An 18,225-nucleotide genomic window follows, 5' to 3' on the forward strand; every position below is an offset into this window, starting at 1 on the left:
GTTACCCTGGAGATCAGCTCAGGACACGCAGCAGAAGGGAAACCTGATAGGGTACTGGCCACAGAGAGGCCCGACAAGACTGTGGAAAATGGAATTTGCTCTTAAAAATTTCTCACCAACTACCTTCCGACTCCACCCCTAACTTGCTTTTTGTACCAGAAAACAAGTCAACTTTGTTTCTAATGCCATGGAGAAAGGAAAAGGCGGGGAGGGAGGAGGAGGGAAGGAAGAGGGAGGGTGAGGGGGTAAGAATGGATGCATCCTAAGTAAGACCAGAAGGGAAACCGCCTGAGGGCTGAGGTGGACTCGTCCGTCCTGCGCCTGAGCCCCGCTGCACTTGCCACTGTCAGGGCGCGGAACCGAGGGCAGGAGAGTGAAAATCTCAGGCCCATTCAGAACCATCTACCTTGTGTGCCCTCCTGAAAAGTTAAAAGGCAGAAAACTAGTTTTTATCTGTAAGAAAATGTTTATTCTTTTGAACCCCACAGGAAAAAAAATAAGAATGCAGCCAAGACCGAGTATTTAACCAGAGTAGTGTCCCAAAAGGCAGCAAAATGGGGGAAACCTCAACACAAAGTCAGTAACAATTTTCCATGTTTTTGCACAAAGGTGAAAAAAATCGATGACAATTCCAAGTAACACTTTCATGGGGACAATTACACAAGATGATGCAAAAAGCAAAGTGGCAGCAGCAGCACGCCTGGCTAAGCCAGAAGCTTGTAATCCCAGAATAAGACCTGTGACTAAAAGCATGATTCTTTTTAATACTTCTATTTTGCTGACTTGCTTGCCCTACTTAATTTGCTTTAAATGAGACGTACATGCCAATTAACAGGAAATTGTAGAACTATGTCCTTCCAGAATCCATGGCAAGGAAGCCAAGCCAATCTGTTTGGTTTCTGAATTTTCCTAGTTTCCAAATACACTTTTGCTTTGCCCCTCCCTCTCCCAGACCCTCCCTCCACCCCCACCCTGATTCTTAAAACACTTCCAAAGGTTGCCAGTGCAAACACTTTTCTACCAATGTATAATACACACTTGAAACTGAAATCTTTGTGCAGAATTTTGAGTTTTAAACTCTTAAAGAAAAAAAAAAAAAAAAAACCTCCTTGGCACAAGAGCTGAGGAATTGTCAAGTTTCTTTTAAATCGTCAAACAGAAGATGACGAAGACTGGAAAGCACAGGTAAAGGAAGTTAAAACAAAAACAAAACCTAGAACTGCAGCTTTTATTAGCCGGCATCGCAGTCTCTCGAACACAACCACCACCCCGCTCCCGCGCCCAGGGTGCCTGCCTGGAGACCAGCTCAGAACAGGGTGGTGCTTTCTACGAAAGGAAACAGAAGGTGTCTGTGGCGGCAACACACAGCCCAGCTACCCACCAGTTTCACAGCAGGATCCGTGGTGAGCTTGGTAGAGAGAGAAGACAGATGATGGCAAGGGGGAAATCGTTTAAAATCCAGTTTCCTCTTGAATGTCTTTTCCCAAGGCACTGTGAACAAGGCTGCTGCTAGCTAGCTGCCGGGATGAACACACCGATGGGAATACACGCATTTGAGACACAAACCCTGTGACATTCTCACAGCCGGTCTCATCACCTGAGTCTCTCCCCTCGGCTGAAATGACACTCCTTGAATTTGTTTGGTCCTTGGAGGGGTCATCAATTTTTGCTTTCTGTAATATCTTCAATGCAGCTATGGGATCAAAGCTGTGTTAGGTTACTGAACCTTTTCACACCAAAAACTAAAATTTTCATTATCATCCCATATGAACCCAATGAGCAGGTTTTGCTTGCTGACTTAAGAACAAAACAAAAATAAAGGGCTGAGAAGCAAAACCTCTGCTTTTTTTCTTTTTCTTCAAGAGGAAACTGTAAGAATACATAAAAGGCAAAACTGGCTACTTGAAATCCAAGAATGGTTTTAATGTATTGGCCGAGAAAAATAAACTGCAAAGTTCTGTGAGGTCTTCTAAAAATTTACAAGAAAAACTGATGGGCAGTTCTAATCAGATTTGGATGTTATCTTTCCCCCCCTTTTTAAAAACGACAACATATACAGTCCCACAAAATACAGTATCAACTTTTTTTTTTATCTTGACTGCCAGAGACGCTCCTCTGTGATGCCTTCTGATAACCAAATGGCTGAACAAAACACACTGCTGGCCTTCATTTCTTCAGGGGCTGGTAAACAGAGGCATTGGGATCGAGTCCAGAGGGGCTGGTCTCCACAAATTTGGAAGAGTAGTGGGGGGAAACGGGGCTCAGGGGGCTGGCGGCAGCACTGTATGTTATGCTGGGCATGACGGCCATGACTTCAGCTATCTTCTGTTTCAGGTCCTTGATTTCCTGGTCTTTCTGAAGAATTTGTCCTGGAAGATCAAAGACCCGCCATTAGTGAGAAGGAAGGGCTCACCCAACACAGTGCCCTTTTGGGCCCATCAATCCCAAGTAGGTTCAACTCCAGCTTTGATGGTTTGCAAGGGGAGACACTTTTCCTGTAATGGGCCAGTAAATATTTTAAAAACTGAGAACCACGTACTGTTCTTGTCATTTTTTTCAAGACCATACTAAAATGTAAAAACTATTCGCAGCCCACCAGTGGTACAAGAAAAGCTGGCAGGCCAGACATGGCCCATGGGCCATGGTGTGCCAAGTGGAAAGCAACTGTGTCTAGGCAGGCGTGATGAAGCACAGAGCTCGTGCACCAGGAGCCATGTGCTGAGCTCAGCAGCTGCTCTCGACTTACCGCTCTGCCTCTCGAGCTGAAACACTGCTTGGGGAGGACGGAGCATCTCTGAATCAGGGCAAGCAACACAACCAGCTCCTGCCTACCGCACGGCCGCTTCTCTTCCTATGCTTCTCCTGTGCTCTGTGTTGTTAACTCAGGAGGTTTCTGTTTCTACTGCATCACAAAGCTGTCCCTGCTCCTTCCATCTAAATCAGACCCTACCCCTAGTCCCCAGCTCCTCGATTCTCAACACACCCTAAACTTCCCTTTCTGTCACTTTCTTCTTTGTAATAATGCTAATAATCACTATGGCTAACACATATGTGCCAGACACTGTTCTGAGTGCTTACACAGACGAATTCATTTACTTATCAAAGCAACTCTCTAAGGTGGGAATTATCATCATCATCCATTTTATAGATGAGGAAACCGGAGCACAGAGAAGTGGAGTGACAGAGCTGGGATTGAACACAACGCACTCTGGCTCCAGAGTCTGCATTCTGTCTCCTATGAGTGTTGAAATGGGTGATGGTTAGTGCCCCATCAGAGAAGGCAATGGCACCCCACTCCAGTACTCTTGCCTGGAGAATCCCATGGACAGAGGAGCCTGGTGGGCTGTAGTCCATGGGGTTGTGAAGAGTAGGACACGACTGAGCGACTTCACTTTCACTTTTCACTTTCATGCATTGGAGAAGGACGTGGGAACCCACTCCAGTGTTCTTGCCTGGAGAATCCCAGGGACGGGGGAGCCTGGTGGGCTGCCGTCTATGGGGTCGCACAGAGTCGGACACAACTGAAGCGACTTAGCAGCAGCAGCAGCAGCAGTGCCCCATCTCTCTCCCCTGGCCCACGAGCTCTGTGAGGGCCAAGACTGTCCCCCCTTTTTCGTCTTTGCCAAAACCTTAGTGTCTGGCTCAGTGCAAAGCTGAGACCCTGCAAGGTATATATCCTACCAAAGTCATTCAGTTATCAATGGCTGAGCAGGATTTAAACCCAGGACCACTTGGTTCCAAAGCCCACGTAATCTCCATCATGCTTTGATGCTCCCTGGTCCCACTAGGGGAAGAACACATAGGAGGAGCCCTTTTGAAATTTAAATGCTGAAAAAAGTAAGAGGCTGCATTTGAGTTGCACTCATTTTGAGTCCTACAGAAGATGGTAATGTATTTGAAATGTAAGAGAGCGTGGTGGCAGATTTTAAAAAATGATATAGTAGAGATGAAAGCCATTTTGGAACCAGGATGAATCAAATGATAGAGAAAGCAGGAGAAAGGCAACAAGGGGTTTGATTTAAATTACAAAGTTGGAAAAAAAAAAAAAAATTACAAAGTTGGGTTCCTATTAGAATATTCCGAGCATGACAGAAGAGAGAAGTAGTGGGGAAGGCAGAGGCAAAGAGCCGCAGAAAGGAACTGCTCCCCCCGGCTTCCTTCACGTCCCCTCAGCTTCCAGTGAGCATCAAATACCCTCCTTCTCTTTGAACAAAGAAAGCCTCAGATGAATAAAATAAAATAATGGCATCTGATACATGAGCCACTGTATCTTCTTTTCCATGCAGACTTAAGCTTGGTTTCTTTAATCAGTAACGTACAAACATTCCCAGAGCTTTGGAAAAGACAGTTCTCTCTGCTTCTCTGTGGCTTTGCAGGAATTTCTGGGCCAACAAGGAAGTATCATCCGTGCTGAGAAGCCAAGCTCCCCTCGGCTACTCTGAGACCAGGTGCTGCTTCTCTCCAGGAGGTAACCTCTTTCGAGTCTGCAAATCCAAGCAAACAGGAGGAGGCAGAGAGAGGGTGGCCACTTCTCAGGGAGCTGAGCCAGCCAGGCAGAAAAATACAGTGTGTGCTCAGAAGTCTGGCTCTAAAGCAGGATTCCCAGGAAGCTTCTTTTTAAATGTCTTTCCTTGAGTCCACAGATTCATAGGCCTGATTCTCAACCCTCTTCTCTTCCTGCTCTGTCGCTGCCATCCCAAGCCACGCCTATGGCTTCACTGACCTTTCATGGGCTATCCCACCAGCCCCAGGGGCTCTGGCCCTCTCTCTGGGTGTAGGCCCCAAATTCCCACTGACTGATGAAGACCTTCAGCTCAGTGTTTGGGAGGAAACTCGAGATCAAAGCATCCCAAACCAAACTCACTTTTTCTTCTCATTCCTTAAATCTGTTCCGCTCTTCTTCCAAGGTTTTAGCAGCACTGTTGGAACATGTCACCCTCTTTCCTCCTGAAAACCCAGGAGTTACATCCTCTAGTATTGTTTCATTCACGGTCCCCCTAATCCACTCTCTTCTTCCACATCCCCCAGCTAAGGGTCACTGGACTGCTCCCCTGGACGTTCTCAGCACTTAGCACTTTCCTTTCTTTGCTTACACTGTTCCCTCAGATAACAATGGTCTTCCCTGCCATTCTCTGCTTTCAGAATTCACCCTTTGAGGTCACGTACCCACTGCTATATTCAAAATGGATAACCAACAAGGAGGACCTACTGTATAGCACGTGGAGCTCTACTCAATTTTATGTGGCAGCCCGGATGGGAGGAGGGTTTGGGGGAGAATGGATACATGTGTCTGTATGGCTGAGTCCCTGCGCTGTTCACCTGAAACCACCACAACATTTAGTTCAGTTCAGTCGATCTCTCTGCGACCCCATGAACCGCAGCACGCCAGGCCTCTCTGTCCATCGCCAACTCCTGGAGTCCCCTCAAATCCATGTCCACTGTGTTGGTGATGCCATCCAACCATCTCATCCTCTGTCGTCCCCTTCTCCTCCTGCCCCCATCTTTCCCAGCATCAGGGTCTCTTCAAATGAGTCAGCTTTTCGCATCAGGTTGCCCAAGTATTGCAGTTTCAGCTTCAACATCAGTCCCTCCAATGAACACCCAGGATTGGTCTCCTTTAGAATGGATTGATTTGATCTCCTTGCAGTCCAAGGGACTCTCAAGAGTCTTCTCCAACACCACAGTTCAAAAGCATCAATTCTTCAGTGCTCAGCTTTCTTTATAGTCCAACTCTCACATCCATACATGACTACTGGTATTAACTGGCTATACCCCAATACAAGATAAAAAATTTGAAGTATGAAAAAAAAAGAATTCACCCTTCAAAGTCCATTCAACGGACCCTCCCGTAGGAAGCTGCCTTGACCTTTCCTCTGGCCTTTCAAGGCGCCTGCCTCTACCGTGTGGTGGCAGGCCTTATGTGTGGCTTTCCCTGGTGTGGCACTTCTCACAGCGTCCACCCTATCCTCGGCCTAGTACTAAGGCATTATCTGCCTTCTTCACGTGCATTCCCTCATGAAACTAAGTGACATCTTCCAGAAGCAACATGGCAAATGAAAGCACAACATACTGAATGTAGAAACACACTTGAAATACACCTCCCTGGGACACTCAATTTTAACACTCTATTGACCGGAGACATAGTAATACCACAGGTATTAGTTCCTGCAAAAATCCCCTGGTCAATAATGTGTCAAGAGCGTAAAGAGGTCCCTACGACCAGAAAGTCTGAGTGCCACTACCTGAGTGGAACCTCAACTAGAGTATGTCTTGTTTATCTTGTCTCCTTTTCACCTTCTAGTAAAATGGTTTGCATAGACCAAGTGTGAATGCTCTGCAAGTACCTGTTGAGATATTCTTTTCCTTCTACTAAGTCAACTGCTTGAAAAAATTTTTCTTCAGTCATCTATTTGTGGCTTATCAACTTCTTGAACAAAATCTAAATTTCTTTTCATTAGGTCATGTCAGGTCTCTATTCCGAAGCCTTCCAAAGCTTCCCATGGCATTCAGAATAAAGTTCTTTCCATAGGCGGCGAAGCTTGGCAGAATGTGGCTCCTGCTACTTTTGATCCTAAAAACTCTCCCCGTCACTCAGGCTGCAGCCCCACTGGCCATGACGCAAGTTCCCTCTAGACACTTACCTACTCCCTCTCTCTCTTCTCCCAGTCCCTGCTCAAACGCTACCTACTCAAAGGCTCTTCCATGTCTTCCACGTCAAACCGGCAGCCCCCCCTCCACCCCAGCACAGGCTCCCTTGCCACTGCTTTCTTTCCTTCACCACACCCCTCCATGTTACACGTCTGCCCGTTACTGTCAGTCCCCTCGGGGATGCTCACAGTGTTTGGTACACAGCGAGTCTCAGTAACTTCTGCTGAGGAACAGCCTGCCCTCCAGACCCTCCTCCTTCCACGCCCTCATCTGCAACCTTTGTTCCAGTCAAACAGAGCCAGCAGCCGCCTCACTCAAGCTGTTTCTTCTGTTTAGACGCCTCTCTTCCCCTCCTGCTCACTACACCGCTTCTTCACTGGGGCTAACCCCTTCTCATCACTCAAGACCCAGGTCAGACATCAGCTCCCCTGAGAAATGGCCCTCTCTAACTCTCCAGACCGGCTGAGTATCTGCCGATGCTCCCAGGGAACCCACACACCCTGTTCTATGGGCACCTTCTGGTGACTCTTCAGTTCCCTACATACTTCTACAGCACTCTGAGCTCCTTGAGCACAGAAACACATACTTTGCCCTGTGTGCCCTGCTGGACATGTTCTCATCTCAAAATTCGTCTGCAAAATGAATTAATGTGATGATTCCCACGTTCATGATGGGCACTTATCAGACCACTTGAAGCACGAGTGCAAATGCCTTTGGTTAGAGCTCTAAGGAAGCTGCTCTCTGTGCCCCCGGGCATCCCTGACCTGGGCCCGCTGCTAGCCTACCTTGGGCAATCTCGAGCTGTCGCTTTGCGTCCCCCAGTGCGGAAAACAGGTCCAGCTTGATTCTTGTCTCTGCACTCAGGCTGTTCTCCAGGTGCTGCGTTTTATCTTGCATGGCCGAGAGGGCTGACATTAACACCTCAGTATCCTTCTCATTTTCCTTATACTTCCGAAGCTCCTATCAACATCATCAAAGCAGCAATGTTACAACACAGTTTTGGCATTGATGTCTACAAATTTGAAATCACAAATAAAATCCCACCATTACTGACCTGGCCCCTAGAACACAGAACTCTGCTGCTTCATAGGTTTAGACCTTACTCTTTAGAGGGAGTGCAAAATGTATTTATATACAGTGATTTGCACATACAGAAACAGTGACTGTGTTGGGTTATTTCGAGGTAACAGTGGACTCTGTCTCCAAATAAAACACTTTCTTAAAATCCTAACTCAGAACCACAAAGACCCTGCTGCCCGTTGCAAATGGTGCTATAATGCTCTAGTTAAATTAGCCAAAACTCTACTCTCAACTTAAAACTAAAAACTGTTAAAATCTTAAATTATTTTGATAGGGCATATTCCAAAATAAACCCACTTAAAACATCAGACGCGCACGCACACACACACATATACACTGATATTTTGATATTTTCATTTTAAGAGAAACTGAAAATTATAGTGAATTAAAAAATACTTAAAAGTTCAAAGAAAATAAAAATCACCCAAAATCCCAATGCTGCAAAAAATTTGATGTATCTTCTTCTAGTCTTTTTTAAGCCTATGTATCTTTTAGCATAATTGAAATCACACTAAATGTACAATTTTCTAAAAACTTATATAATCTACAATTCTTCGAAAATACAATTTTTATTGACTATATAATATTCCTAAATGTATCAGTTCAGTTCAGCTGCTCAGTCATGTCCGACTCTTTGCAACCCCATGGACTGCAGCACACCAGGCTTCCCTGTCCATCACCAACTCCCGGAGCTTGCTCAAACTCATGTCCATCGAGACAGTGATACCATCCAACCATCTCATACTCTGTCATCTCCTTCTCCTCCTGCCTTCAATGTTTCCCAGCATCATGGTCTTTCCCAATGAGTTAGTTCTTCATATCAGGTGGCCAAAATATTGGAGCTTCAGCTTCAGCATCAGTCCTTCCAATGAATATTCAGGACTGATTTCCTTTAGGATGGATTGGTTGGATCTCCTTGTAGTCCAAGGGACTCTCAAGAGTATTCTCCAACACCACAGTTCACAAGCATCAATTCTTTGGCTCTCAGCTTTCTTTATGGTCCAACTCTCATATCCATATATGATTACTGGAAAAACCATAGCTCTGACTAGACAGACCTTTGTTGGCAAAGGTCCTCTGCTTTTGAATATGCTGTCTATGTTGGTCATAGCTTTTCTTCCAAGGATGGCTGTAGTCACCACATGCAGTGATTTTGGAGCCCAAGAAAATAAAGTCTGTCACTGTTTCCATTGTTTTCCCATCTATTTGCCATGAAGTGATGGGACCAGATGCCACGATCTTCGTTTTTTGAATGTTGAGTTTTAAGGCAGCTTTTTCATTCTCCTCTTTTAATCAAAAGGCTCTTCAGTTCCTCTATGCTTTCTGCCATAAGGGTGGTGTCATCTGCATATCTGAGGTTATTGATATTTCTCCCAGCAATCTTGATTCCAGCTTATGCTTTACCCAGCCCGGCATTTCGCAAGATGTGACAGTATACAGCCTTGGCGTACTCCTTCCCCAATTTGGAACCAGTCCGTTGTTCAATGTCCGGTTCTAACTGTTGCTTCTTGACCTGCATACAGATATCTCAGGAGACAGGTAAGGAGATCTGGTATTCCCATCTCTTTAAGAATTTTCCACAGTTTGTTGTGATCCACAAACAACTGAGACTTGCCTGTGAGTGTCCAGGAGTCTCTGGCGGAGGTGTGGGTCGACAGTGGCCTGCTGCAGGGTCAGGGCACTGAATGCAACAGTGCCTGCACGTCCTTTTGAAGGAAGCCACCATTACCCCTACCATAGTTTGGCCTCAGGCCAAACAACAGGGAGGGAACACAGCCCCGCCCACTGACAGAAAAATCGGATTAAAGATTTACTGACCATGGTCCCACTCTTCAGAACAAGACCCAGCTTCCCCCCTTCCCCCCAACCCCCAACCAGTCAGTCTCTCCTGTCAGGAAGCTTCCATAAGCCTCTTATTCTTATCCATCAAAGGGCAGACAGAATGGAAACCACAATCACAGAAAACTAACCAAACTGACCACATGGACCACAGCCTTGTCTAACTCAATGAAACTATGAGCCATGTCATATAGGGCCACCCAAGATGAACAGGTCATGATGGAGAGTTCTGACCAAACGTGGTCCACTGGAGAAGGGAATGGCAAACCACTTCAATATTCTTGCCTTGAGAACCCCATGAACAGTATGAGAAGGCAAAAAGATACGACACTGAAAGATGAACTCCCCGGGTACGTAGGTGTCCAACATGCTACTGGAGAAGAGTGGAAAAATAACTCCAGAAAGAATAAAGAGATAGAGCCAAAGCGAAAACAATGTCCAGTTGTGGATGTGACTGGTGATAGAAGTAAAGCCAGATGCTGTAAAGAACAATATTGCACGGGAACCTGGAATGTTACGTCTATGAATCAAGGTAAATTAGAAGTAGTGAAAGAGGAGGCAAGAGTGAACATTGACATTTTTAGGAATCAGTGAACTAAAATGGACCGGAATGGGCGAATTTAACTCAGATGACCATTATATCTACTACCGTGGGCAAGAACCCGTTAGAAAAAATGGAGTAGCCCTCATAGTCAACAAAAGAGTCTGAAATGCAGTATTTAGGTGCAATCTCAAAAGTGACAGAATGATCTCTGTTCATTTCTAAGGCAAACCATTCAATATCACAGTAATCCAAGTCTATGCCCCAACCACTAATGCTGAAGAAGCTGAAGTTGAATGGTTCTATGAAGACCTACAAGACCTTCTAAAACTAACACCAAAAAATGATGTCCTTTTCATCACAGGTGACTGGAATACAAAAGTAGGAAGTCACAAAATACCTGGAGTAACAGGCAAGTTTGGCCTTGGAGTACAAAATTAAGCAGGGTAAAGACTAACAGAGTTTTATCAAGAGAAAGCACTGGCCATAGCAAACATCCTCTTTCAACAACACAAGAGACGACTCTGCACATGGACATCACCAGATGGCCAATACCAAAATCAGATTGATTATATTCTTTGCAGGCAAAGATGGAGAAGCTCTACAGTCAGCAAAAACAAAACCAGGAGCTGACTGTGGCTCAGATCATGAACTCCTTATTGCAAAATTCGGACTGAACGACTATACAGTGGAAGTGACAAACAGATTTAAGGGATTACATTTGATAGACAGAGTGCCTTAAGAATTATGGATGGAGGTTCATGACACTGTATAGGAGGCAGTGATCAAGACCATCCCCAAGAAAAAGAAATGCAAAAAGGCAAAATGGTTGTCTGAGGAGGTCTTACACATAGCTGAGAAACGAAGCAAAGCGAAAGGCAAAGGAGAAAAAGAAGGATATACTCATCTGAATGCAGAGTTTCAAAGAACAGCAAGGAGAGATAAGAAAGGCTTCCTCAGTGACCAATGCAAAGAAATAGAGGAAAATAATAGAATGGGAAAGACTAGAGATCTCTTCAAGAAAATTAGAGATACCAAGGGAACATTTCATGCAAAGATGGGAACAATAAAGGACAGAAACGGTATGGACCTAAATGTATATGTACCATAATTTATTAAATCTCCACTATTAAGATTATTTTCAATTTTTTTTGCATTTATTAATATATACCACTGTGATGTACATCTTTGGGTATGAATCATTGGTGAGATTTTAAAATATTTACCTTAGGCTGGAATCTGAGAAAAATATTTTTAGAAAATACGTGGTCTTTCCAGAACATTATCTTTCCACCAGCAACATATAAGGCCTATTTCATTGCACCCTTACCCAGGCTGTTATCACTGTTTAAAAATTGTTTGCTAATTTCACAGACTATAAATGATACTTAATTTTAATCTGTCTTTGGTGATAAGGACATATTCTTACACTGTTATCAGTCATTTGTATTTTTTGTGAATTATTTATTCATATCCTTTGCCTATCTTCTGTATATTTGAGCTTTTCTTAGCAATATTTATGAGCTATTTACATATTGAGAATATTAATCCCTTATTTTTAACATTTGTTGCAATATCTGTATCCATCCCAGGTGATTTTTCTCCTTTTATTTTTCCACTTTGCAATTTAAAACAAAATGAGTTTCTTTTCCTGTGGAATTCTGACTCTTTCTCTGGCATTTCCACTGTTTCCCCATATATTTCCCATGAAGTGATGGGACCAGATGCCATGATCTTCGTTTTCTGAATGTTGAGCTTTAAGCCAACTTTTTCACTCTCCTCTTTCACTTTCATCAAGAGGCTTTTTAGTTCTTCTTCACTTTCTGCCATAAGGGTGGTGTCATCTCCATATCTGAGGTTATTGATATTTCTCCCGGCAATCTTGATTCCAGCTTGTGCTTCTTCCAGTCCAGCATTCTCAAGATGTACTCTGCATATAAGTTAAATAAGCAGGGTGACAATATATAGCCTTGACCTACTCCTTCTCCTATTTGGAACCAGTCTGTTGTTCCATGTCTAGTTCTAACTGTTGCTTCCTGACCTGCATACAGGTTTCTCAAAAGGCAGGTCAGGTGGTCTGGTATTCCCATCTCTTTCAGAATTTTCCACAGTTTATTGTGATCCACACAGTCAAAGGCTTTGGCATAGTCAATAAAGCAGAAATAGATGTTTTTCTGGAACTCTCTTGCTTTTTCAATGATCCAGCAGATGTTGGCAATTTGCTCTCTGGTTCCTCTGCCTTTTCTAAAACCAGCTTGAACATCTGGAAGTTCACGGTTCATGTATTGCTAAAGCCTGACCTGGAGAATTTTGAGCATTACTTTACTAGCGTGTGAGATGAGTGCTGCAGATGGTGACTGCAGCCATGAAATTAAAAGATACTTACTCCTTGGAAGAAAAGTTATGACCAACCTAGATAGCATATTGAAAAGCAGAGACATTACTTTGCCAACAAAGGTCCGTCTAGTCAAGGCTATGGTTTTTCCAATGGTCATGTACGGATGTGAGAGTTGGACTGTGAAGAAAGCTGAGCACAGAAGAACTGATGCTTTTGAACTGTGGTGTTGGAGAAGACTCTTGAGAGTCCCTTGGACTGCAAGGAGATCTAACCAGTCCATCCTAAAGGAGATTAGTCCTGGGTGTTTTTTGGAAGGAATGATGTTAAAGCTGAAACTCCAGTACTTTGGCCACCTCATGCGAAGAGGTGACTCATTGGAAAAGACTCTGATGCTGGGAGGGACTGGGGGCAGGAGGAGAAGGGGACGACAGAGGATGAGATGGCTAGATGGCATCACTGACTCAATGGACGTGAGTCTGAGTGAACTCCGGGAGTTGGTGATGGACAGGGAGGCCTGGCATGCTGCGATTCACGGGGTCGCAAAGAGTTGGACATGACTGAGCGACTGAATTGAACTGAACTGGCATTTCTTTTTCTGTGCTATCAGATGAGTGTCAATTTTCTTTTTTCCCATTGTCTAGCTGTTCCACAGCCCTCACTGATTAACCCTTGCTGTTTCATCCATTTCTGATGCCACCTTCACTGCACTTTAGGCTTTGATTCTGGGTCATCTATTCTATCTGCCACTGATTTTTTTATGAGTCCCCTATAACTCAAATTACTGTAACTTTACAACTTAAGACATTAGTTTTAAATGTCCCTTTAAAGACCCAACATCAAATACTTTGTCAAGGTATGCACAACCCCCAAACTGGCACTGTCCAAAGAACTGGCAGTTTCCCACTCCACGCACATGCACTTTTCCTCCACTCCATGCCTCGAGTGGCCATCTGTGAGGCTCAGAGCCATCCAGAATGGTCAATTCCCTGGCAATTGATACAGAGTTAGGGCTAAGAAGAGGTATATCAGTTCCATAGCACACTAATTTGGCCTGTAACCTGAAAAAGTGAAACGAATCTCTGGTGAACCGAATTCTGGTATAAAACATGTCAGGGATCAATATTTCTGGCTTGTCTTAGAATCCAGTTAAATTAAATATAGCTTGAATGAGCTTGACAAGATGAGAGCTTCTTTTGGTCATATAGAGATTTTCAAACGCGATGGGGTTTGGCTTGTATTAGTAGGGACTATCTCCTCATGGCAGCACAGAGCACAAATCTAACACAGAAGAGGAATTCAAGCACAATGAAGTTGGCTGTCCTCCCTTACCTGAACTTTCAGCTCTAATTCTCTGATCTGGTCTTCTTTAACCTTCATGTCCATTGTGAGCTTCTTGCCCTCTGCTTCTAATTCTCTGATCCGATTCCGTAAGGTTTCAGTGCACTCTCCCCTTTTAAAAAAGAAGAGAAAGGAAAAAGAATTCAAACAAGTACAGGTTTAATCATATTTCAGGACCGATATTTTTCTTGTACTCACAGAATCAGATTTCAGCTTTTGGCTCAGTCTCCTCATTCTCTCTGTACTTTTATAATTTCAAGTGATCTAAAATGATTACTAACTGGGAGTCTTAGATGAGCCAGATGCCAAGCTAGTACTTTTACCCATACTGCCTTCTGTACTGGAGTTGGGTTTATTATTCCATTTTCCAGAGAAGAAAACTGAAGCTATTTAGATATAATATAATCCTGAAAAAGCGAACATAGTCCCAAGGTGGCCAACTTGTCGGTCATAGAACGGGCTGAGAACTGAGGTTTTTTCCACTTTGCAAATCCACCAAGCTTCCCATCAGGCAACATGACCTGGAACACTGCACACAAGCTGAGCAAGACAGAACCAGATGTCTTCTGTCTCCAGCAGAGGGCAGTGAGCTAGAAACATTTTCCCTTTTGAGGGGCTATATGCACTGCAAACATCCCCTTTCTTTAGGCATGATAATTTGACAAGCCTGAAGTAAATAGAGAAGGAAGCAGCATTAGAGTTGCTTCTCAGGGCTATAATAAGGAAAAACTTAAAAAGATGATGATAATAGCAAGTTCAAAGCTGATGAACCGTTTAGGCCCGGTGGAGTAGGTATCCTTTGCCCACAAAGTAGGTATCCTTTGCTCACAAAAAGGAAGGTCGAGAGAGACTCTTCAAGGTTTGAGATTTATTTAAGAATAAAAACAGCCTCTACATGAATGAGGGCTTCCCTATTGGCTCAACTGGTAAAGAATCCGCCTGCAATGCTGGAGACCTGGGTTCGACCCCTGGATTGGGAAGATCCCCTGGAGAAGGGAAAGGCTATCCACTCCAGTGTTCTGGACTGGAGAATCCCATGGACTGTATAGTCCACGGGGTTGCAAAGAGTCAGACTCGACTGAGCTACTTTCACTTTACTACATGAATGATGGCAAACAAGAACCATCCAAGGGTAAGAGAGCAAAGGCAATAAGCTTAACTGAAAGCAGAAGAGATTAAGGGTAGAGACTGAAACCAATATACTGATTCTCAGGCGTAAGAGCCACTGAACAATATGGTTAAGAAAATGGCATATCCACCTCAGGGATTTTTTTAAAAAACAGTAACTGTTAGATGAATTAAGGAGAGCGCAAGCCACACCAGACAACTGTTCAGGAAAATCTCCTGCAATGCAAGTGCTCAGAAATGTTTACAAATCTTTAAATGATAGACAAACAAAACTCATCACATCCTAGGCAAGTTAGTAAAGGGTCTTATGAATTTGTAAAGATCCTGATGGGCCAAATCAGCTCAGCCAGCTGCAGTCCAGAGTCTGCTGGGGTAAGGCAGGATCACACAGGAGAAAGACTTCTCCATCCCACTGATACTTCTAAAAGATGAAATGATGGTTTACCAAGTATTCTACAAATGCCAGAACTGAAAAGAAGGCTAGTAACGTGCCAAATACAAAAGAGCAAAAAGTAGAACTATATCACATAGACACAAATTTGGGGATAGAAATTTAAATTAAATAGATAATAATTTACCCTCATGCTGCATCTGTAAACCCATAACTGACCCTCACCATGCAGAAGAACTTCACCAGTCGAAAAAATGAAGAAAAAGTAAAAAAGTAAAGTAGAAGCTAAAGAGAGACAGAGAGGGAGAAAAAGAGGCTCTTAAGTCTTTCCCCATCTTTTTTAAGGTCATTTGACAGTTTGCTGATGTCCAAAAAGGCATGAGCAGTCAGGACACAGTGCCTGGGGAAATGAGATTTTATCTTTCTTGCATTTTAAGATAAAAACTCCAGAAACACACAACTTAGTAATGACAGTTCTGCAAGGGAACAAAAGTCCAGATCGGCGCTCTCAAAGTATGTAGTAATTATCAGTCTTACACAAAGTGACTGGAACCCCTTTTTGAGCAGCATTTTGCCTTCCAGGTGTGGAAGGCACAGTAATTCCCTCATCCTGCTTTATAGAGGTCATGAGGGATGAAGTGGTCACGAGAGCTTGAGCCTGCACAGACGGAGTTTAAAACAGTTAACATAATAGTACTTAACAGCAATCCATCCGTGCACGACTGTCTATTTCCAGACCTGCCCAAGGCATCAAATTCCCATTCTCAGTCCAAGGAAAGCCATACAGGTGGCATGGACCTACCTTGATGCAGCAGCAAATGCGACAGCCCGGGCAGCAGTAGCTTCTTCTAACTTCTTCCTTTTTTTCTCCTCCATTAACTGCTTTTCTACAAAACTTCGGGCTTCCTGCTCAGCTTTTAGCTTTTTCTCCAACTGGCTGATATTCTGCTTATCTTTCTGCTTCATTTGCACAGCATTATGTAATCTATATGGAAATGATTGTCATACAGTTTTACAATTAGAAGTGTTCACCATAAACCCTGGAAAGACATGGCTTCTCTTTATCATTTTAAAGCCAAACAGGAGATTTGAATAGCAGATCACAGATGTCAACTCCCAGAGGGCCCAGGGAAAATACAGTCATTATTATTTAACAATTCCTAAAAACAAATAAACAAGCTACTTTACAAAATACAGAATTGGACCTAGCCTCTGCTTTACTGGGCTTTTCTGGTGGCTCAGATGGTAAAGAATTTGCCTGCAATGCAGGAGACCTGGGTTGGGAAGATACCCTGGAGGAGGGAACAAGTATCTACTTCAGTATTCTGGCCTGGAGAATTCCATGGATACAGTCCATGGAGTCACAACGGGTTGGACATGACGGACCAACTTTCACTTCACTTCTGCAAGTGATCTACAGAAGGTAATCCAGAAAATGGATAAAACAAGTTTCTAAGAGAGGAAAAGATAACTGGAGAACTAATTCTGCCTCGTAGAACTTCAGTCTGAGATCAAGGAAGAGCAGATGGAACCAGCCCCACTGAAGCGGAGGGGAAGGGTGGGAGGGGCAGGTCTTTCTTTGCGTGAATACAATATGCCACAGCCCACTGCAGCCTTTCCTTCCCAGCTGGGAGGCGTTTTCTCCCAGTATCCCAAAATAGAACTCGTAGTTAGAATCACAGGATGCTTAATTTCAGATAGAAATTTCAGCCACATTCTCTGCCTTGCTACTCCTCCTCCTAGCTTTATCTATCAATATAAGGTGAGTTTTTCTCACTGTATCAACAACGCTAGAGCCGTCACACACATACATGAAACAATGGAAAGGCTATTTGTCTATAATGCTTTAGCTTTTGAGTTACATTCCCTGAAAACGAGGAAGAAATCCTCTTTCAAGGGAAAGCCCAGACAGACAGCTCAGCACCTACAACAGCAATCACTACCCCAGACACCCAATGCTTAGAGATTAAAAAAAAAAATAGACAGACCCACATTGAGTCAAGAAGTAATTCCAGAATGAATTAATGGAAAGCATAAAAGAAAAGCAGGCTTTTGGTCTGCCTCTTCAAATAAAATCAAAGTTCAATGCCACTTTTAGTTCCAGAAATCAAAGTACAGAGAGTCTAATCCTCTGGAAACTTTCACTCAAAGGAGTAAGAGCTTCAAATTGTGGCAGAAATACTTCTGGTCAATTTTACTCAAATTGTCACAAAAGCTCAATGACTATTTTAAACTAAGAGCAGAAGTTATTAAATGAGAGAAGACAAATAGTATTATTAAACTGTTTTGTTGGGAGGGGGGTTCAGGATTGGGAACACGTGTACACCCGTGGCAGATTCATGTTGATGTATAGCAAAACCAATACAATATTGTAAAGTAATCAGCCTCTAATTAAAATAAATTAATTTTAAAAAAATTAAAAAAAAGAAAATAAACTGTTTTGTTAACATTAAATGTTTTCATAGATTTTGTAACACACTGAATATCTCAAGCTAAATACTTTTAACATTTTATTTTTAAAAACCCCTCTGCTAGATTCTTTTGTCATCATGAACCTTATGCTCCAATCCCTGAAAACAAAAGTGATACGAGGTTGCTAGGCTCCCTGCCGAAGGTCCACAAGGTGTACGTACTTGTTCTGCAGCAGCTCGTTCTCCTGCCGGAGCTGGCCCATTTCTGAGCGGATCCCTCGCTCGGTGCTTGAGAGAGAGCTGATCTGACTGCGGAGCTCCTGTTCCACTTGCCTGCTGGCCTGCAGGTCGGCCTTTAACTTTTTAATGTCTTGTTCCAGCCTAGGAGAAGGAAAAGAGCAGCATCTTCATCACTGAGGGGGCACCCCTGGGGCTCTGCGGAGACCCTGGCTGAAGTCCTTGAGGGCTGGCTGGACGGCGGAGCATCCCGCCATCACTGCAACTCCCGTCC

At 43.7% G+C, this 18,225-nt stretch overlaps 1 protein-coding gene across 1 annotated transcript in view; it reads right to left on the reverse strand.

Moving 5' to 3' along the window:
• Window positions 1-461: 461 nt before the first annotated feature.
• MACO1 (macoilin 1) overlaps window positions 462-18,225 on the reverse strand; it is a 67,093-nt gene continuing 49,329 nt past the window's right edge. Inside the window, exons 7-11 of the mRNA XM_055574089.1 lie at window positions 17,937-18,095; window positions 16,106-16,288; window positions 13,776-13,896; window positions 7,434-7,608; window positions 462-2,369 (exon numbers count right to left, since the gene is read on the reverse strand). Of these exons, the coding sequence (XP_055430064.1) occupies window positions 2,167-2,369; window positions 7,434-7,608; window positions 13,776-13,896; window positions 16,106-16,288; window positions 17,937-18,095 (841 nt within the window). The 3' untranslated portion in view covers window positions 462-2,166. The remainder of the gene's footprint in view (window positions 2,370-7,433; window positions 7,609-13,775; window positions 13,897-16,105; window positions 16,289-17,936; window positions 18,096-18,225) is intronic.

Source organism: Bubalus kerabau, chromosome 3 (genome assembly GCF_029407905.1).
Source record: "Bubalus kerabau isolate K-KA32 ecotype Philippines breed swamp buffalo chromosome 3, PCC_UOA_SB_1v2, whole genome shotgun sequence".
Lineage (NCBI taxonomy): Eukaryota > Metazoa > Chordata > Mammalia > Artiodactyla > Bovidae > Bubalus > Bubalus kerabau.